The 22,703-nt window shown below is 40.8% G+C and overlaps 1 protein-coding gene across 5 annotated transcripts in view; it reads left to right on the top strand.

Moving 5' to 3' along the window:
- The first annotated feature begins 5,307 nt into the window (after nucleotides 1-5,307).
- The window catches only part of slmapa (sarcolemma associated protein a), an 85,888-nt gene continuing 68,492 nt past the window's right edge, over nucleotides 5,308-22,703 (top strand). For all 5 annotated transcript variants that reach the window (XM_057845234.1, XM_057845233.1, XM_057845235.1 and 2 more), the window contains exon 1: nucleotides 5,308-6,648. In XM_057845234.1, the coding sequence (XP_057701217.1) occupies nucleotides 6,451-6,648 (198 nt within the window). In that variant the 5' untranslated portion in view covers nucleotides 5,308-6,450. The remainder of the gene's footprint in view (nucleotides 6,649-22,703) is intronic.

Below are 22,703 nucleotides of genomic sequence, written 5' to 3'. Positions count from 1 at the left end.
GACTAGGATGTAAAAACAAGTGTCGCTACGGCACTAAAATGACGTCATCGGTATCTGGGAGTACTAAGAAATACAGCCCCGATGCTGCACAGGATGTCGTCTTCGAGATTTATTTGTCAACCGCAGGTCGACCTACACAAGATGGCTGACAGCTGCACACGCCGCTGTAAAAAAACAGAAGTGCTTACTTGTCACTACGGCTGCAGCTATTGATTATTTTAGTAGTCGATTAATCGATGAACTAGTGAGTTCGAATAATCGAGTAATCGGATTTGGAACATAAAAAATCAAAATACCTGAGCTGAGCCTCAAATCGTATTAAAAAAAAAATGGCGCAGCCCATCCCTCTTCCCACGGCCCAGCAAAGGCGCCATCGTCACCCTCCTGGGATCCAGGGTGGTCCTCCGGGCCACCCGCGCCCACATCAATCGGCCTTCAGGGATGGGAAAAGGGGACGCATCAGGTGACCGCCCCGCCCACCCCTACCCGCATCCACCCACCCGACCCACAGCCGCAGCCCCCCAACCGGCACGGCATGCCATGAGACCCCCAAAGGCCCACCAAGCCCAGGGCAGGGCAGGGTCCCCTGCCGGAGCAGGCGAGACCCATCCGGTACACCGGTGTCCAGCCAACGACCCGCGACGGAGCGCAGGGCGGATGCCCAGGAAGAGAAGAAAGGAGAAGGCGGAATCAGGAAAACGCCGAGGAGCCGCCATGGGGCAACGCGAGATCGGGGCCTCAACCTCCCCCCACTTCCGCGGCCAGCAGCCGAGGCAGAGGGGAGGCCACGCCCCGGGGGCCACGCCATAGAAAATAACTGTGGGACCCACCTACCACCCTATTACTGTGGCTGCCAGGTCCCTGTCTGGCAGCCATTACCCTGCAACCCTAATTAAAAAAAAAACATTAAACAAAAACTTAGCTTATGTTGGTATTAACAGGGAGCAGCTTGATTCAGCCATGTGAAATGTATTATAGGGCAGCAGCTATCGATTATTTTAGTAGTCGATTAATCAATGAACAGTTAGTTTGAATAATCGAGTAATCGGAAAAGGAACATGAAAAATTAAAATACCTGAGCTGAGCCTCAAACGGTATTAAAAATAAATAAATGGTGATCTATGTACAACAAAAGAACAATTGGCTAACTAGCATGGCAAAAGTACGCTAGCTTAAATGCTATAAAATGCTAACTTTTTTTAACGTTCAATGCTCTTAACAAATGGTTCAGACTCATATTACCACAAAAAACGGCTAAATATACCTATAAGTGAATTTATGAATGCATTAAAAAACAGCCCAAAGAAAAACTTAGCTTACATTGGTCTTAACAGGGAGCAGTTGGATTCAGCCGTGTGAAATGAGGCAGACCAGAGGGCAATGTATCCACCCTAATCAATAAACTAAATGTAAACATTTTCAAAATAAAGCATTACAACGCCACTTTAATTAAACGAATACTCGAGGCAACAAAATTTAATTCGAATATTTTTTTTCTAATTGAATACTCGAGTTAATCGATTAATCGTTGCAGCACTAATGTGTTATGTCATGTTCATTGTATCCACTAGAGGGCAGTGTGTATTCGTTTGAGCGATTATGTTTTTCTATGCATTAGTAATTTCATTTATAGCAGTGGTTCGTAACCTGGGTTCGATCAAACCCCAGGGGTTCGTTGAGTAGGTCTAAGGGGTTCGGCAAAGGACCCGCAGGGCTCTATAATCATACGCTAAATCTCAGCAAAGTGGTGTGTTAGATTAGGTTTTTGACTGGCTTGCCCCCAATTTACATGCATTATTCCATTTCTTTCAACTGCTTGTCCTCTAGCTGATGGGAGGAGAAACTGTTTTGCTCAGTGGAAGGTTGACTCACACTTGGTATGAAGAAGTATAACAGACTGATGGGCAGCGTGGACTCAAATTTGGACCTGTTCAAAAACATGCTCTCAAAATGAGAAGTTGAACGGGAATCCACTGAGATATTTGGTGAAATATATTAGTTTTTGTTGAGAGAAATGGTGGAGGAAATGTTTTGTATTCATAAATGTGTCCTCAGTTGATGTTGAAATAATGTTCCTATTGCTTGTTAATATTGACATATTATCTTTTCGCCACAAGATGGCAGGATGGGACTTAATTGTCTAAAGTGCTACTTTTATTACTTCTTCTTGTTTGACTTTGATAACTTTGATTTGTGGGATTGCCTGTGAAGACAGCAATGAGAGAGGATGTATCCGCATGTCAATGGAAATTAAAATACGCCGAGTTTTGGCTAAAAGACAACTTATTCTCCGTCAATTCTTCCTACGAATGCAACGTTGAGCTGCAACCACCTCAACAGTTTTGATTTGTTATTATTATTTTTAAAATTATCTCATTTTGAAGGGTTCCGTGAATGCATATGTGAAACTCATGGGGTTCGGTACCTTTAGCAAAGTTAAGAACCACTGGTTTATAGGTATACATAGCCGTTTTTGGGGGGGATTATATGTTAGAACGATATGTTAAGAGGATTGTCAAAAAACGTTAGCATTTTATAGCATTTAAACTAGTGGATTTTTGTTAGCCAGTTGTTCTTTTGTTGTAATTAGATCCTTATTTATTTATTTTAAGATCAGGTATTCTAATCTAATTTAAAATGAAAGTGCAATTCTGTATAGTTTGAAGAAACACTCGGGAATTTTATTTTGTATTCGCATTTAATGCTCTTTTGAAACCTCAATCTTAGCAAGCCTTGGTTTTATATTTCCTGGAATTGATTTTGCATCGCATTAACTGTCCTAATCCGATTATTTGATTATTCGAATTTACAAGTTGTTAGATTAATCCACCACTAAACGAAACGAAACAAAACTAGTGCTGAAACGATTATTCGATTAACTCGAGTATTCGATTAGAAAAAAACTATTCGAATTAAATTTTGCTGCTTCGAGTATTCGTTTGATTAAAGTGGTGTTGTAATGGTTAGTTTTGAAAGAGTTTGCATTTTGTTTCATTGATATGGGTGGATACACTGCCCTCTAGTCTGCCTCATTTCACATGGCTGAATCCAGCTGCTCCCTGTTAAGACCAACATAAGTCAAGTTTTTGTTTGAGCGAATGTTTTTTTTTAATGCATTTGTAATTTAAAGGTGTATTTAGCCGTTTTTTGTGGGAATATGTGTTTGAACTGTTCATGAAGAGCATTGTTAAAAAAAACACAAAAAAAACCCTTGGCATTTTATAGCATTTAAGCTAGCGGACTTTTGCTATGCAAGTTAGCCAATTGTTCTTTTGTTGTACATACAGTATATCCTCATTTATTTTTTTTTTTATACTGTTTGAGACTCTGGTCAGGTATTTGTTATGTTCCTTATCCGATTACTCGATTATTCGAACAAACTAGTTCATTGATTAATCGACTACTAAAATAGTCGATAGCTGCAGCCCTAAACTAAACTAAACTAAACTAAACTAAACTAAACTAAACTAAACTAAACTAAACTAAACTAAACTAAACTAAACTAAACTAAACTACTGACGAAGGTGGAAGTGTCAGGTAATTAAATCAACTACTATTGTCTGGGATAAAAGTTTTGACTAGACTACTAAAATAATCGATAACTGCAGCAGCAGCCCTATTATAATGTGTTCATACCAGGGGTGAACGTGGGCGGGAACGGTCAGGAACGCAGTTCCGGTATAAGATTTAGCGCTGGAACGCAGTTCCGGTATAAGAATCAGGGCCAGAACGTTGTTCCGGTATGCAGTGCTTTCATTCCAAAAATATGACGGCAACTGTCAAAACGCTATGTAAAAAAACAAAAGAAAATACAAAGCTGCTACACAGGCATTTCATCTCCAAGAAGAAAACAATCTACAACAATCAGATTTACATACACAGGCGTTAACAACAAGCTTAATAAATTGCTTGCGTAGCGTAATCCGTTTCCACCGATATTTATTATTTATTTTATTCCACGGACGGCATGGAGGTTTCCCCAGCTGCTGTAATTATCTGAATTTGACGATAACGAGTCACGTTAATGTGCGAATGCACGCAGCAAAGCAAAACACCTGGACTCATTTATCCGTTCATTTGGCTGACATACTGACATGTGATCACCAGAGATAGTTAGCGCTGATTGGTTCAAATGTGCATGTTTTCTGAAACAGCAAAAAAAATATAGTAAATGTTTATATTCAATTTTAATATATATCCTATGTTCTTAAGTAGTTAAAATTGAGATTTAGCATTTAGTATGTGAGGAAATGAGGGAAAATAAAACTTAGGAGATGGAGGTTGGAGCTGTTTTTGTTAACTTTTATTATGCAAACCATTGAAAAAATACAATTTTGAATGAAAATCAGTTTTTGTAAGTGTTCTAGAAATAACTGACCAAAAAAAGTTTTCTTTGCATTTCAGTAGTTTTTTGACACCCCCCAAAATCAATCAATCAATAAATAAATAAAATTTCTGGCTCCGTGGCGACCTTCAAATCGGGGAGTTCCGGCAAGAAATTCTAACCACTTTCACCCCTGGTCAGGGCCCTGGCCCAGGCCATTTGGGGGCCCTAAGCAAAATAGGGGCCCATATTTTTGGCCCACTATTTCGTCACAGTGTACTGTGAAACCCATACATGCAATCCAACCCATATGTCCATATTTTGTATATTAATCAGATTTTGTTGCACTGCATACTTCAAACTTCTCACCCCAAATGATTGTCAGTACTTACAGTAGATAGCGCCAAACCTTTTTCTAAAAGAGGAAAAAAAGAAGTTAAGGAAGAACTTTTATTTTTTTAAGCTTGTAATCAAGTATCAAAACTCACAAAAGTCAAATAAAGCAAACTGTAGTAAACAAAATAGAATATGAATTAAACAATTGCCAGATTGGGGCCCCCTAGTGGTCAGGGGCCCTAAGCAGCTGCATAGTCTGCGTATAGGCTGGGCCGGCCCTGCTCTGGTTCCTACTCATATTCATATATTCATAGACACACGACCATGTCAACATACAAACCAGTTCCGGGAACAGATTCAATTCGTATGTCGAGTTATCACTCTACTACACTACATTGGAGATCAAATAGGGGCCGCAATATACTGTGTCAGGGGCCGCAATTGGCCAGTGAGCCCCAAGTTTGAGACCATTTTCTTATGTGAATGTAATCAAAACATTAAAGGAAAAAAGCAAAATTTGTGCATGAAAGGATTCAATCATTTTTTAAAAATAAATACTGCTTTAAATAAGAAATAGATAAAAAATAAAAACGTAATACGCTTCCAGTATGTAAATGCGCGGTGGGATTTGATGAGGTCAGCAGCCAGTCGAAGTTGATGTCATTGTGTCCGTGAAGGCAACACAGCCAGTAGTCGGCTCTCTGCTTCCACTATGGCGGCCGCGACTCGCGGAGGAGGACAACTTCTACATTACGACCAGGAAACTGCACCGCGGCTACACCGATAAGTTGGCCACGCGAGCCGGAGAAGCGCATGACAGCGCGGTTCGGTGGGCCCGCGCCGGGGATTTTCCGTGTATCCGCGCAGGGGGGGCGACGAAGAAGAAACTCCCCCTTGCCTCTTCTTTTTCCGCCGACTGTCACTTAGCCGGTTAGCTGCTAAAGGCTAAGGCGGCTCAACGAGTGGCGAGTGGCCGAACAACCGGGTTTATCGCCTTGTGAGGGCGACTAAAATGGCATTTGGCTCCCATTTGGTAAGCGAACTGGTCGAGAAGGGTGCGCGAAGAGCGTTCCGGGGCCCGGGCGATAAGTTTGTGTGCACTCATTAGCAGCCTAGCCGTGTTAGCCAATTAGCATCCCCCCCTGTAGTTTACACTGCTAATCCCGACTCGGGAGTGTTTTCGTATTAATTCAAGGAGAGGACGGGAGTGATTTACCCTTTCAACCTGCCTCGTTTTGACACCTAAACTCAGTTTTTTTTTGGTGTTTATTTTGTAGTTTTTCCCCTGAAGGAGCGCTAATGGCAAATGTTCCTTTACTTACGTATGGATAAAATAAACAAAAAATGAGTGAACGTATGGACAGTTGATGGTGAAAATAGGCACCTTGACGGTGTATTGACTTTTCCTTAGGTTTATGACCACCACACGAAAGTAATCAAGCTCAGCTTCAGGACTGGAATAGTTTGATGGACGTTGGGGGCTGTTTGCCAGACTGTCCCTATAATACTCAGTCATGTATGTCCTGACACATGGCACCCCTCACCCAACTGTCGTCAAGTACATGGACAAGTTTTCTACCTGAGCCGTGCAAAGTGGATGATGTTCATTAGTTAGTGCCTCACCACCCTCCCTAAAAAACAAAATCGAACCAACACCGAAAACTAACCACTCGCCCGTAAACATTCGCCGGACCATTGGTTTGGGGGATTGGACCGCGACGCCTGCCACTCTGGAGCAAGAAAACCTGCCCCTCGTGTCCGGTTGGAGTAACACTCTCAAGCCAAAATCAATGCCTTCAGCGCTGGCCGTGTTCGCCTGCCGACCCAACTCGCACCCGTTCCAGGAGAGGCATGTATACCTGGATGAGCCCGTCAAGATCGGCCGGTCGGTGGCTCGCTGCCGTCCGGCGCAGAACAACGCCACCTTTGACTGCAAGGTGCTTTCGAGGAACCACGCCTTGGTCTGGTTCGACCACAAGACTGGCAAGGTAAGACCAATCCTGAAAAGTGACTTTTCGGGATCATGGTTTAGTTCTCGTCTGAAAGATCCGACTATTGTGTCTGTTTTATTATACTGTATTTGCAACACGTTATGTTGCAACGTTGTCATTCATACAAAGCCAAAAAGTTTCTCAAGCCCGACTGGTGTGTTCACAGCGAGTCTGAAAGCACCAAAACTTCATTTCACTTGAAAAAGGTTTCCACGATAACCATTGAGGGAAAAAAAAAATCAAATCCACTTGACCTTGGCTCATTAGCTTGCAGAGAGTCTTCTTGAAAGCTCTCGTGAAAACCCAGTTTAGTGGCTGTTAGCATAACAGCTTGGTCTTAGCACACTGTGGATGTCCATTCTTTTGAAATCTGCCTTAACCTGTCTTGCTGTAACGTCACCCTGCATCAGACAAAGCCTTCTCTAGCAATTAAATCCACAAATTAAGTACCTGACTAACTCAGGAGTAGCATACTAGCATAGCATAGCCATTGTAGTAAACTGGATATTATTCAAGTTTTTTTTAAAAATCTGTCAAATCGGCATGTGCCGGTATGATATTCTGGCGGTATGATAACCTTAAGCCAAAATATGACGGTTTCAGAGTATCAGGGTATTGCAATTACAGCTCTAAAATGTGTTACTTTGAGGTTTCTGGGTTTAAAAAAAAAACAAACAAAAAAAACTTTTTTCCATTGAACAGGATTTTTATTTTTCAAAACATATTAGCATATTGGAACATAAGTATGATTAGGGTTGGGCATCGATGGAAACCAGTTCTATCACTCCGATGCTCCTGGAATCGTTTGAATTTTTAAATTTCGATTCCATGTTTCGATGCCCTGACCGCTGAGCGGAAAAAAATTGCTCAAAAAAGTTCAAAGACTGAAATTTATACAAGTTAAAATTAGCCCTGTGAGAAATTCATATAATTTAAAAAAATATTAAGAAGTTAATTACCCTGCCTTTTTTTTTTACCCTGCCTCTTAAAAGATTCGGAATCGAGAATCGCTCGGAACCGGAATCGACACGTGGAATCGTAATCGGAACCCGAATCGTTCAATTTCAAACGATGCCCAACCCTACGTATGATGTTAACTTGTTAAGTTAAAATAAAATAAAATATATTCTATATAAAATTAAAATAAATAGTCCTTTATGTGAGCCTAAACCCACAACCACAGCTCAACATTACCATCAGAACAAAAATAATTGAATTATTTTCCATAAAAAGCAAGTGTGTATGACTCGTGTCATGTTTACATTATACACACACTCTTTCTCAACACAGACAGTTGCTAGAGAGAAAAAACGTTTTACCACTGCTAAAAACACTAGAGTTAACTCCCGTAACTGGTTAATGAGAGTGTTTACTAACCGTTTATTTTGTATAAATGCTAAATCTAGGGCTGTCAAAATTATTGCGTTAACGGGCGGTCATTATTTTTAAAAAAAATTATTCACGTTAAAATATTTGACGCAATTAACGCACATGCCCCGCTCAAAGAGATTAAAATGACAGCACAGTGTAATGCCAACTTGTTACTTGTGTTTTTTGGAGTTTTGTCGCCCTCTGCTGGCGCTTGGGTGCGACTGATTTTATGGGCTTAAGCACCCATGAGCATTGTGTAATTATTGACATCAATAATGGCGGGCTACTAGTTTATTTTTTGATTGAAAATTTTACAAATTTGATTAAAATGAAAACATTAAGAGGGGTTTTAATATAAAATTTCTATAACTTGTACTAACATTTTTCTTTTAAGAACTACAAGTCTTTCTATCCATGGATCGCTTTAACAGAATGTTAATAATGTTAATGCCATCTTGTTAATTTATTGTTATAATAAACAAATACAGTCCCTATGTACCGTATTTTGAATGTATATATCCATCTTGTGTCTTATCTTTCCATTCCAACAGTAATTTACAGAAAAGTATGGCATATTTTATAGATGGTTTGAATTGCGATTAATTACGATTAATTAATTTTTAAGCTGTAATTAACTTGATTAAAAATTTTAATCGTTTGACAGCCCTAGCCAAATCATATTGGAGGTATTGCCTGCTCGGCAGCCGCCCTCCGCAAACATGTTTTACATGTCTGTTGGCCCTCCTCCTCTAAGCCGCGGCCATCTGTATCTTTTCTGTAGCTGAAGTATTCCCATACCAGCTATTTCGTTTTCTTCGATGATGGAAAAAGTTTAGGAGTTTTACCTCCTCCAGCCATCGAGCCACTGAGCAACAACCGGTGGGGCAGGGCTGAGCCTTGCAGCTGCAAGCGAGGGATTTCTCCATGCATTTTTGGCACATAAAAAATAGCTAATACAGTACCTTAGGGACGATATGATGGAAAATTTTTACGGTTTTGAAACCTTGACATTTTCATACCATGGTATACCTTTAAACCGGTAATCGGTGCATGTCTACTGTCAAACCCCCCCATGTTAGTCTTGTTAGTCTTACTTGTTCTGTAATGGCACCATGCATCGGATGGATCCCTCTTCAGCAATATAGTCGATAAAACATGCCTAGCAGTGTGCTAACATACTAGCATCTTTGTCCTAGCAAGCTGGGGATATTCTTTCTGTTGTGGCCTCCAACTATTATTCCTGACATTAACGAAAATATTTTGGTGAGGAACATTTTTTTTTTTTTTTTTAATGACGACGAGCTAAAAAAATGTTGGGAGATAAAACATAACGAGACGAATGCCAGTTTTCGACGAAAATGCGACTTAGTTTGCGCCATATGTTCACAATGCGTGACATTTTCTTGTTTAGGTCGTGTCAGTCATGTGCATGTGACATGTACCCCCCTCCCCCTTTCCCATGTTTGGGATGTCTTTCCAGGTAGGCTGTGCTCCATGCTTGCTTATTTTGAAACACACAGTAAGATTTTCTTATCTTGGCAAGACAGAATATGCAATTTTGCTTTAATCTTTAAAGTGGGGGTCGGCAACCCGTGTTTTGAGAGCCCCATGCGGCTCTTTAGCGCTACCCTAGTGGCTCCCTGGAGCATGAGGGAAATATGCAGTGGGGCAAATAAGTATTTAGTCAACCACTAATTGTGCAAGTTCTCCCACTTGAATATATTAGAGAGGCCTGTAATTGTCAACATGGGTAAACCTCAACCATGAGAGACAGAATGTGAAAAAAAAAATCCCCGGAAAATCACATTGTTTGATTTTTAAAGAATTTATTTCCAATTTAGAGTGGAAAATAAGTATTTGATCAATACCAAAAGTTCATTTCAATACTTTGTTATGTACCCTTTGTTGGCAATAACGGAGGCCAAACGTTTTCTGTAACACTTCACAAGCTTTTTACACACTGTTGCTGGTATTTTGGCCCATTCCTCCATGCAGATCTCCTCTAGAGCAGTGATGTTTTGGGGCTGTCGTTGGGCAACACGGACTTTCAACTCCCTCCGCAGATTTTCTATGGGGTTGAGATCTGGAGACTGGCTAGGCCACTCCAGGACCTTGAAATGCTTCTTACGAAGCCACTCCTTTGTTGCCCCGGCCGTGTGTTTGGGATCATTGTCATGCTGAAAGACCCAGCCACGTCTCATCTTCAATGCCCTTGCTGATGGAAGGAGATTTTCACTCAAAATCTCTCGATACATGGCCCGATTCATTCTTTCCTTTACACAGATCAGTCGTCCTGGTCCCTTTGCAGAAAAACATCTCCGAAGCATGATGTTTCCACCCCCATGCTTCACAGTGGGTATGGTGTTCTTTGGATGCAATTCAGTATTCTTTCTCCTCCAAACACGAGAACCTGTGTTTCTACCAAAAAGTTCTATTTTGGTTTCATCTGACCATAACACATTCTCCTGGTCCTCTTCTGGATCATCCAAATGCTCTCTAGCGATCCGCAGACGGGCCTGGACGTTTATTGGCTTCAGCAGGGGGACACGTCTGGCAGTGCAGGATTTGAGTCCCTGGCGACGCATTGTGTTACTGATAGTAGCCTTTGTTACTGTGGTCCTAGCTCTCTGTAGGTCATTCACTAGGTCCCCCCGTGTGGTTCTGGGATTTTTGCTCACCGTTGTTGTTTTCATTTTGACGCCACCGGGTGAGATCTTGCATGGAGCCCCAGATTGAGGGAGATTATCAGTGGTCTTGTATGTCTTCCATTTTCTAATAAGTGCTCCCACAGTTGATTTCTTTACACCAAGTGTTTTACCTATTGGAGATTCAGTCTTCCCAGCCTGGTGCAGGTCTACAATTTTGTCTCTGGTGTCCTTCGACAGCTCTTTGGTCTTGGCCATAGTGGAGTTTGGAGTGTGACTGACTGAGATTGTGGACAGGTGTCTTTTATACAGATAATGAGTTAAAACAGGTGCCATTAATACAGGTAACGAGTGGAGCCTCGTTAGACCTCGTTAGAAGTTGGACCTCTTTGACAGCCAGAAATCTTGCTTGTTTATAGTTGACCAAATACTTATTTTCCACTCTAATTTGGAAATAAATTCTTTAAAAATCAAACAATGTGATTTTCTGTTTTTTTTCCACATTCTGTCTCTCATGGTTGAGGTTTACCCATGTTGACAATTACAGGCCTCTCTAATCTTTTCAAGTAGGAGAAATTGCACAATTGGTGGTTGACTAAATACTTATTTGCCCTACTGTATTTTTTGTTTTGGTTTCTGTAGGAGGAAAAAAATGACACATTCTTAACATTTTCCAATGCTGTAAAAATGTGTTGAATAAACATTTCTGTGGCTATTGTAGACAACTATCCACTCACCCTCACCATCCCCTCGGGGGGGCCTTTGCTTGACAGTGATGTTGTTTATTCTCGCTATATGATTGGCCGAATAGTCGAAATGCTCTCCCATAAAATGCCTCTTTAAAATGCCTTGTAAATCTGCACTGCCCCCTTGGGCCGGGCATGAATACTACATCGTTTTGATGAGGAATTCCGATATGGGTCGAATGGAGACGGAACCATATAGATGCAAACATTAAATTTTTCGTCTTCTCGGAGAGTCACCATGTACACGGCCCCTAAATATGGAGCTAGTTAGAAGGGGTGGGAACATCTGGGCACCTCAGGATACGATACAATTTGAGATACGGGGCTCATGATAGCGATGATCTCGTACGATATTGAAATACAACAATTTTTTAATACTTGGGTCAGTAAATCATTCAAGGATATTCTACAAAACAACTACTAAAAAGAAAAACAAGGTAATTTCATCCTTTCATGGGTTACTGAAAAACAAGTGACTTATGAATATCCCCAAATGATTAGGAAGTGACTCAAAATCAACAAGAAATGACCTGTAATTGCCCACAAAAGACTGCTCTGGTTTCAGTGCCATTGACAGCACTAGACGTCCAATTCACTCAAAATGAATTTGATGTGTCGCGCTGTCAATGATAGCCAGTGAGCTAACGTAAACACTATTCTAATGGAAGATTTTGGTAGCATCCTGTCGGTTCCTTTTTTTTTCTCAACAACGACACTTCATAACGATGTATCGATTCTAAATGAGAGCATATTGTATCCCACCTTTTTGATTTATTGTCACACCCCTCATACTAGCTAGCCTGTAAAAAATATCAATAAATTAGCATTGTGTTATTATGGCTGCAGTGTTGAAAGAGGAAAAACTAGCATTTTATGATCCCAAACAAAACATGGTCATTGATCAAAATCCGACACAAAAGAAGCTAAGAAGCTCTTAAACCCAAATACCACCGTGGAGAATCCTCTCCGATCCACTCGTTAACGTGCGGCAACTCCACAAATGCCCTACACAGATTCTTGAGTCATATTTAAATTACCGTCAGGCTTGTCACTAACACGCACCAGTGACCCCCTCGGGCGGACTTCCCTCCGAGTGTCAACTTTTGATTAAACCCCAACAAATTGTGTTATTTTAAGGGCGCACGTCCATCATGCGGTCCCACGGCAGAAACAAACCCAGCGTTGTTTTCTGGAAGGCGATAAATAATCTCAACCCGGCACAGGAAATGTCCCTAGCACCCTTGGGATGGTGTGTTAAATAAAGACACGCATACTGTTTTCCTCATTATTGCTCAGCCTGAGGAGAGAAGTCCTAGAACCGATTTATGTACTGTGCCAAAATATTTGCTACTCAAGTCATGCCCGCTTGACAAAGTACCTGCGAGTCATTAATGCTGCGGCCAAAGCGGGTTGTGCCGACCTATTTTAACAAAGTACTACTCATACTAGCTGGCCTCGTGTCATTACTACCGCCTTTTCTTACACTGCTTGTAGCAGAAGTAATTTGGGAACTCATTGGATGCCACTGATGGCGATAGACAAGCAGTATTTTGGAAGCATTGAAAGCTAAAACTGCTGAGGAAAGTTGGATTGGAAATTAGGGTTGTGACAATCTGTGGAAAAAGTGATATTTTGCAGCCCAAAAGGTTATCGATATGCTCCTGCCAAGAATTGATATATCATTTTCAAAAGGGGTCACTGTTTTTTTTTTTTGTTTTTTTTTGTTTGTTTTTTTAAAAGAACAAGTTGCTACCTAAATTTTCCATTAGAATCGTGTCTATGTTAGATCACTGGCTGCCATTGACGGCGCTAGACATCCAATTAATTTTGACCGGATTGGACGTCTTGCACTGTCAATGGCACTGAAACCAGAGCATGTCTTGTAGGCATTTACAGGTTACCACCTGTGCAATTTAGGGCATTTACGTTTTACTTCCTGTTAGGGGTGGGCGATATGGCCTTAAACATGTATCACGATAAATGGAGCAGATTTATCTCGATAACGATAAATGACGATAAAGTCGTCCAAGCGGACTGTTATATAATTTGAAAATCTGAATCAATGCATGAAATACAGATGAACAGTTTCTTGTTGATTTAGTTACCAGCATTCAATTTGATATATTTAACAAATGTACATGCAGTCTAGACATTAGGTTTATACAAATGAATTGTAAACAATAAGAATTCAAGTATGAGCATTTATAACAGAGTGTATGACTTGAACAATGTACATTGTCAAAATCGATATGCCTGTGCAAACATGTCATTGTAACACAAATGACTTGCAGCTCGAACAGTACACTTCAAAAAGACAGTTTATTGTTAATGGCTGCTGTGACATAATTATTCAATACAAGTGTTTACTTTATGGTTTCAGGGTCTCTTCTCCCCCCCCCCCCCCCCCCCTGTGCATTTTTTAATAAATGCACACATACATGAACCCCCAAACAGACAGACAGACAGACACACATTAAAGCTATATTGATCTTCTGCAAATGAAACACTTAAGATTTTATGATAGCAATAATGACACAGAATTAAACACATACAGAAAAATAGCTGGGGCCATTTGTGCTTTATGCTGAATGCTTTACCATCACAAAAGCTATCAGAGAAATCACACACAGTCAGATACAAAATAACGCGACATAGTAATTGCTAGATGCAGTCCATGCCCAATCCACTCATTAAATTCAGCCGTTTCGACAAGGTTAGAGCCGCTATCCGACTCCATCACGTTCATTTGTAGCGTTAGCGGCTAGCGTTAGCCTGTGGCCTGGCTACCGGTAGAAAGCACTGAAAGCACCATCTCCGGAAATTGTGAGAACAAGGGAGGACAGCTGCTGAAAGCCCGTCTGGATGCCACCAAGAGTCTATTAAATGTCGGGTGAAAGTTTGGCGAACCTCCCTTAAGCCACACTCCATCACGTTTTGCTTGTAGCATTAGCTGCTAGGGTTAGCTTACCGGGCTTCTGTTTGATTGGCTTCCTGATGATCACGTGACTCCCTACGTAAGTACATTCACTGCTTTCTTAAAGGGGAATGATCATAGACGAACAACACAGAGTCAAAGCGGGATGAAAAGACTATTTTCTTGTTTTATTAATTTACCGAATTTACCGACATGGTCAAAATTACGTCGGTCATCGTGAAGAATTTCGGTGACGGTAAATTTTCGGTTTACCGCCCAGCTCTACTTCCTGTTGATTTTGAGTCACTTCAAATTCATTTGGGGACATTCTAGGGTTACCGTAATTTCCCGAATATAACGCACACTTTTTTCCCCCAAAATCAACTTGTAAAACCATGGTGCGCATTATAAACGGGTCTTCTGCATGTTCCAAGAACAAGAACCAAGCAGGGTGAGGCAGCATTTAGTTATTATGCTCCTCACCTCTGGAACAAGCTAACCGAACGTTTGAAGTATGCTCAAACTGCATATCCATAACTGTCTATATATTTCAATATACCTGCTTTCTATTCCTCTTGTGCTTATCTCCATTGGTGATTTCAATTATTATTATTAGTAGTAGTTTTTTATTTTTATTTTTGTTTTATTTTTATTTATTTATTTTTATTCTGTGATTAAATGCGATCTTTTGTCTTGGTTTTTACGTTGTGTTGATTTAAATGTGATTTTTATGATCTTCATGTGATGTAAAGCACTTTGAATTGCCTTGTGTTGAATTGTGCTATATAAATAAATTTGCCTTGCCTTGCCTTGCCATAGATGGAGACAGAAATATATACACTCACCGGCCACTTTCTTAGGTACACCTGTCCAACTGCTCGTTAACACTTAATTTCTAATCAGCCAATCACATGACGGCAACTCAGTGCATTTAGGCATGTAGACATGATTTAAGACAATCTCCTGCAGTTCAAACCGAGCATCGGTATGGGGAAGAAAGGTGATTTGAGTGACTTTGAACTAGGCCTGAACGATATATCGTTTAAACATCGCCATCGCGATGTGCGCATGTGCAATAGTCCCATCGCAAGGACGTGCGATAGTTTTTTAATTTCCTTTTTTTTAATCCACAAACGTTTGTTTTGAGGAAGGAGAGGGGGAAAAAAGCGCACAGCTTCTCTTTCTCTCCAGCAAGTCATCGGCTCCTCCCCCTCCCCCTGCAACAGCGGAGTGGAGGGAGGAGGGGCCGAACAGCAGAGCGGAGGGAGGAGGGCCCGTTCTCAAAGTGAAAGCAAGCAATCAACACGTTGGAGGAGCAAGGAAGACTGTATCCAAAAGGAGTTTTGGAAGTATTTTGGCAAGAACAAGACTATAAGGGACAAAAAACAGCCCTGTCGACAGTGCCTCGCCATGGTTGCCTCAACAAGAAGTAATCTGTCAAACATGTGGGACCATTTAAAACGCAGGTATCTATGCATTCCTGCTACGAGCTCCCCATCAGAGGCTTTTTAGCACAGGTGGGAACATTGTTAAGTGCCAACGTTCTTGTCTCAAGCCTGCTATAGTGGATAAACTAATAGTCTTGGCCAAAAACCTATGAGACCCAGTTGAGAATTGCTGAGCAAGGAAGGTGGACGATATGCAGACAAATACATAACACAGCTGAAGGAATGTCTTTTCTTCTTTTTATTCATGCTATCAGGAAGGCAGGAAATTTGGGAGTTAAAATGGTTCTGTTATTCATCACAGTTATTTGCAGTTATTCAGTTCAATTATTTACAAGTTCAATTGAGTTTGTTTCTTTTATATTTAAATTTATTGTAAACCGTATTTTTCAAATAACTATATATAGTACAGCTGCACATAAAGTTTTGATACTTAATATTTTTGTTGAAATATTTTTACAACTTTGTTGCCGTTTTGCAGTTTTATATTGTTATATTTTGTGTAAACAACTCAGGGGACTAATGCACTTGCACTTTTATTAGTCAGATTTAATATTTAAGTTCAAATATGTTGACAACTTTGTTGTTTAACTGAGGTTTTTATGTATTGTTATAGTTTGTGAACTCTTTTGTCATATTTAATATTTTTGTTCAAATATGTTGACAACTTTGTTGTTTTACTGAGGTTTTTATTTATTGTTATAGTTCGTGAACAGCTTTTTTATTTGTCATATTTAATATTTTTGTTCAAATATGTTGACAACTTTGTTGTTATTTTACAGAAGTTTTTATTTATTGTTATATTTTGTCAAAAACTTAGGGGACTAATGCACCTGCTCTTTTATTTATCATTTAATTTATTTGCTGCTGTTGAAGTGCAAAATATTGTATTCAATAAATGATCTATTTTGTGCAGACATGACTTCCTGGATACCTTCATACAGAAATCTTCATCATTCACAAATTAAACGGTATTATATGAATACACTGTGGTCACGGTGTGTTATGTAAAGAATTTCCAAACAGCTATTCAAGTCATTTAGTGAAAATTTCTTTAAAAAAGATAGATCTTTTTTTTTTTTTAATATCGCAATATAATATCGCAATATATTGCAAACCTAAAAAAAATCGCAACAATAGTTTTTTCCAATATCGTTCAGGCCTACTTTGAACGTTGCATGGTTGTTGGTGCCAGAAGGGCTGGTCTGAGTATTTCAGAAACTGCTGATCTACTGGGATTTTCACACACAATCATCTCTAGGGTTTACAGAGAATGGTCCGAAAAAGAAAAAATATCCAGTGAGTGGCAGTTCTGTGGGCAGAAATGCCTTGTTGATGCCAGAGGTCAGAGGAGAATGGCCAGACTGCTTCGATCTGATAGAAAGGCAACAGTGACTCAAATAACCTCCCGTTACAACCGAGGTAGGCAGAAGAGCATCTCTGAACGCACAGTACGTCGAACTTTGAGGCAGATGGGCTACAGCAGCAGAAGACCACGCCGGGTGCCACTCCTTTCAGCTAAGAACAGGAAACTGAGGCTACAATTTGCACAAGCTAATCGAAATTGGACAATAGAAGATTTGCAAAACGTTGCCTGACCTGATGAGTCTCGATTTCTGCTGTGACATTTGGATGGTAGGGTCAGAATTTGGCGTCAACAACATGAAAGCTTGGATCCATCCTGCCTTGTATCAATGGTTCAGGCTGGTGGTGTTGTGTAATGGTGTGGGGAATATTTTCTTGGCACTCTTTGGGCCCCTTGGTACCAATTGAGCATCGTTGGAACGCCACAGCCTACCTGAGTATTGTTGCTGACCATGTACCCAACTTCTGATGGCTACTTTCAGCAGGATAATGTGCCATGTCATAAAGCTGGAATCATCTCAGACTGGTTTCTTGAACATGACAATGAGTTCACTGTACTCAAATGGCCTCCACAGTCACCAGATCTCAATCCAATAGAGCATCTTTGGGATGTGGTGGAACGGGAGATTCGCATCATGGATGTGCAGCCGACAAATCTGCACCAACTGTGAGATGCCATTATGTCAATATGGACCAAACCCTCTGAGAAATGCTTCCAGCACCTTGTTGAATCTATGCCACGAAGAATTGAGGCAGTTCTGAAGGCAAAAGGGGGTCCAACCTGTTACCAGTATGGTGTACCTAATAAAGTGGCCCGTGAGTGTATTTATTTCTGTCTCCATTCATGTACCCGTTTATAATGCGCAGTATGATTTTACAAGTTGATTTTGGGGGGAAAAAGTGCGCGTTATATTTGGGAAAATACAGTACTTCCTTTTCAGTAACCCAAAATCAACTGGAAGTCTTCTGCAAATGCCCCAGAATCAACCGAAAGTGACCCGCAAATGCCCCAAAAGGAAAAAGACATGACTAAAAATCAATAGGAAATGAAGTGAAATGCCCCAAAATGAACTCATTGGCTGCCACAAACGGCCATAGATGTCAAATCCCTTTAAATAGGGAGGGATGGCTAACCCTCCCACTTTAAATGGATTGGATGTCTACAACTCTTTCCAATTCACAGAAGGATGAAAAGAGCTTGTTTTTCTGTTTTTTTTTTCTTTTTAGTTTTCATAGAATATCCTAAAATGATTTCCTGACCCATGTATCGATAATTGTTGTACTGCCATATACTGTAGTTATCGTGAGCCTTGTATCGCGTATGGAATCGAGAAGTGCCCAGAGGTTTCCACCCCTAATCAGAACATTGATTGCTTCTCGGCACTATCCTGCCTCCGCCTTCCCCACTCTTTACTGCCTCGGCGTCCTCCCTATGCTCTGGCGCGGGTCGTTGGCTGGGTGCCGGTTTGATCGGCCGGGTATCGCCTACTCCAGGTGGGGGGATCCTGCCTTGCCCTGGGCTTGGTGGGCCGCTTCAGGTCCCACGTGCAGTGGGGGACTGCGGCGGTGGCTTGTGGGCCGGGTGGGCTCGTCGGGGATGGTGGTGGGACAGTAGGGGTGGTGGCGCATCCCCTCATCCCATCCCTGAAGGCCGGTTAATGAGCACGTGGATTGCCTGGTGGACAACCCTAGTTCCCGGGGGAATGAAAGTGGCCCCATTGCTGGGCTGCGGGAGGATGGATGGGCTGCGCAGCAGGCCCCCCCCCCCCCCCCGATGCATTTCCTCTCGTCTGCAGGACTATCACGTGTCTGATGGGATTCACGTATGACGAGATGCAATTAGACGCAAGTAGAAAATCTCGGTGATCTCAGGATTAGCGATCAGATAGCATAGAATAGGACGCCAGCATACTCACACTCACGCGGGATTCACACAAATACTGGGTTCTGCACTTCACAGGGACGATTTGTGTACACTCCCCCCACCCCCCATCACTTATCTTTCTGACCCCCCCCTTATTTTTTTGGGGTCATCAGTAGAGCTGGGAATCTTTGGGCACCTAACGATTCGATTACGATTACGATTCAGAGGCTCCGATTCGATTATGAAACGATTATTGATGCACCCCCCCCCCCCTTTTTTTTTTTTAATGTTTTGTACATTAGTTCCAAAATTGTTCAAAAATCCTCTCAGGCTAAACCAAACTACTATTTCAGTATGAAGTTAACATATAGCAGTAAACAAATATACAAAAATAACAGTAAATAAAAAACTCCAGTCCCCATTCTGTAACAGCAGCTTTAAACTACATTCAATTAATTTAATGTTGTGAATCAACTGTTAAAGTTGTTAAAATTGCTCCTGTTATTCCATAATTTCCCTTTTGTCTACTTTCAACATGTGAAAGTTTTAAAACTATTTTAAAGATAGATTCAAGTCAATATTTTACCGATTTAGGAGTATTTTAGATAAAAAGTTAATTAGGTTTGCTTGGAAGGTTCGCTACAACAGCCTTGCAGGGAAGTGTACTGCTTTAAGATGGCGGTCGTTTACTAACGCCCGCATCTAGCTTTTTGTAGATGTGCTGCTCACGCTACCGAATCAATGGTGCATCTAGTCCTATATAAAGGATATCTACCATTACATTATGTGGATGACGTACTTTATAGCAGCTTTTCGGCAGCAGTCAGGTATGTTGTTGTGTTTTTTTTTATCTCGTGGCATGAGTTGAGCTAGAGCCGTGAGTTGAGCACTGGCATTACCCGAGGGCCCGGGTAATGAGAAGCATGATGTTTAGCTACTCTCGCTGCGTTCTTCCTCGTTGTGCCCCAAAGACCGCGCGGCGCGCTGAGTGTGTTGTACTTCCACTTTACTTGGCATATTTCAATAATCGGAATTTGGATGTTTGTGAATCGCTCTCGAATCTTCCACGGCCGAATCGCGAATAATCTAAGAATCGGAAATTTTGCACGCCTCTAGTCATCAGGCCCCCCACATTGTTTCAACTGGAAATACAATGATAATGACAGCACCAACATATTCATAGTTAGTAGAGCTGGGAATCTTTGGGCACCTAACGATTCGATTACGATTACGATTCAGAGGCTCCGATTCGATTATAAAACGATTATTGATGCACCCCCCTCCCTTTTTTTTTTTTTTTTTTTTTTTTAATGTTTTGTACATTAGTTCCAAAATAGTTCAAAAATACTCTCAGGCTAAACCAAACTACTATTTCAGTATCAAGTTAACATATTGCAGTAAACAAATCTACAAAAATAACAGTAAATAAAAAAACTCCAGTCCCCATTCTGTATCAGCAGCTTTAAACTACATTCAATTAATTTAATGTTGTCAATCAACCGTTAAAGTTGTTAAAATTGCCCCTGTTATTCCATAATTTCCCTTTTGTCTACTTTCGGCATGTGAAACTTTTAAAACTATTTTAAAGATAGATTCAAGTCAATATTTTACCGATTTAGGAGTATTTTAGATAAAAAGGTAATTAGGTTTGCTTGGAAGGTTCGCTACAGCAGCCTTGCAGGGAAGTGTACTGCTTTAAGATGGCGGCCGTATACTAACGCCCGCATCTAGCTTTTTGTAGATGTGCTGCAACGCTACCGGATCAATGGTGCATCTAGTCCTATATAAATGATATCTATTATCCATTCTGTGGATGTACTTGTAGCAGCTTTTCGGCAGCAGTCAGGTATGTTGTTGTGTTTTTTTATCTCGTGGCATGAGTTCAGCTAGAGCCGTGAGTTGAGCATTGGCATTACCCGAGGGGCCGGATATTGAGAAGCATGATGTTTAGCTACTCTCGCTCCGTTCTTCCTCATTGCGTACCGAAGAGCGCACGGCGCGCTGAGTGTGTTGTGTGTTGTGTGAGTGTGTCTTTACTTGGCATATTTCAATAATCGGAATTTGGATGTTTGTGAATCGTTCTCGAATCTTCCACGGCCGAATCGCGAATAATCTAAGAATCGGAAATTTTGCACACCTCTAATAGTTAGTGTAGGCGTTCAATGTATTTCTTGTTGTTTGTACTTCTGTGTCTCACTCCTTCTTCTGTCCCCCCATAACCCCTTCCTGTTCGCTGCTTTCTACTGATAAAAGCGTTTTGAATGATCACAATGGGAGTAGGTCCTACTCCCATGCGGTGTTGTTAATCTTACATTAAAAAAGTAATTAATTAGTTACAAATTACTTTTCAGAAAAAGTAATTGCATTAGTAACTCAGTTACCTGAATGTAAGAGTAATTAGTTACTTGGCAAAGTAACGTGATAATTTTCATTATTTTTTTTTTCCTCAAAAAAATAAAAATAAATAACAGGTCACACAATTTGAAGTTTAAAAGGTTTTTGGGACAATTGGCCTTAGCCCAATTTTTTACCCTAAACTTAACTAGACCCAGGGGTATTGCGGATATTGCAATAACTAGATAGTAACCTTTGCTATGTGTGGAAGCCATTTAATGCTGTGAATCAACAATTAAAGTTGTTAAAATTGCTCCTGTTTTAGTTCCCTTCTGTCTGTTTTCGACATGTGTAAGTTTTAAAACTGTTTCATCATTTAAAGATTGATTTAAGTTCAGTTTTGCCAATTTAGGAGCATTTTAGATAAAAATTTACTCAGGTTCGCTAGGAAGGTTCTCTACAACAGAGCCTTTCTGAGAAGTCTCCTGCTTTAAGATGGCGGCTGTTAACTAACTTATCTAGTTCTTTATTATCTGTGTTGCTAATGCCGCGGTGTCTGTCATTTGCATCTAGTTCTATATATATGTGATATCTACCAAAGCATCATGTGGGCGTAGTTTGTAGGCTATCGGCTACAGTCAGGTATAATTGGACCCACCTAGCATAGTAGCATCACATTTGCAACGGCGTCACGCTCCCTTTCCTCCTCCCCACTCCTGCTCTGCTCTCTCGTCTCTGTGAGTCCGTCTTTTTCAGACTTTTCTCGCGTCAGTCAACCTACACCGTAAAGCATAGTAACGCACGGCTTTCCCGCCTCAGTAACGGTAACAGCATTGCCAAGATGAGAAAAGTAATTAACTAGATTACTCACTACTGAAGAAAATAACGCCGTTAGTAACACCGTTATATTCTAACGCCGTTATTAACAACACTGCTCCCATGTGATACATTAAAACTGTTCAGACCAATCGGACACTCAGATTTCCATTCTACGTGTCAAGCAGCTGAACAGGACAGGTTAAAAAAAAAAAAACAACTTTAATGAGAACCTCTTCTACAAGCACTTTTTGAGAAATGTACCTCATTTACATGAGTGGCACTGAAAAGTTGCTTTCCAATTGCGTAGTGAACCTCCGTTTCAGTGCATGTTAACCGGCCGATGTGAGTCGTCGACTGTAATTTGTGTGGTTATTTGTTAGTTGGTGAACGTCAATGTCCTGGTGTACTGAGGGTGTTCTCCACTGAACTTTATTAAGACAAACAAATCGCAAGGCTTAATGCCTTAATCTTCATTAGCTGATTGAAGATTTTCCCTTTAAATCCTCACATTGGGGGTCCAGTGCGGACACGCGTAATCTTCGTAGGCCT

This window comes from Corythoichthys intestinalis, chromosome 9 (genome assembly GCF_030265065.1).
Source record: "Corythoichthys intestinalis isolate RoL2023-P3 chromosome 9, ASM3026506v1, whole genome shotgun sequence".
In the NCBI taxonomy this organism is placed as follows: domain Eukaryota; kingdom Metazoa; phylum Chordata; class Actinopteri; order Syngnathiformes; family Syngnathidae; genus Corythoichthys; species Corythoichthys intestinalis.
Note: the sequence above shows the minus strand (reverse complement) of the source record. Positions and strands in the feature narration are given on the sequence as shown.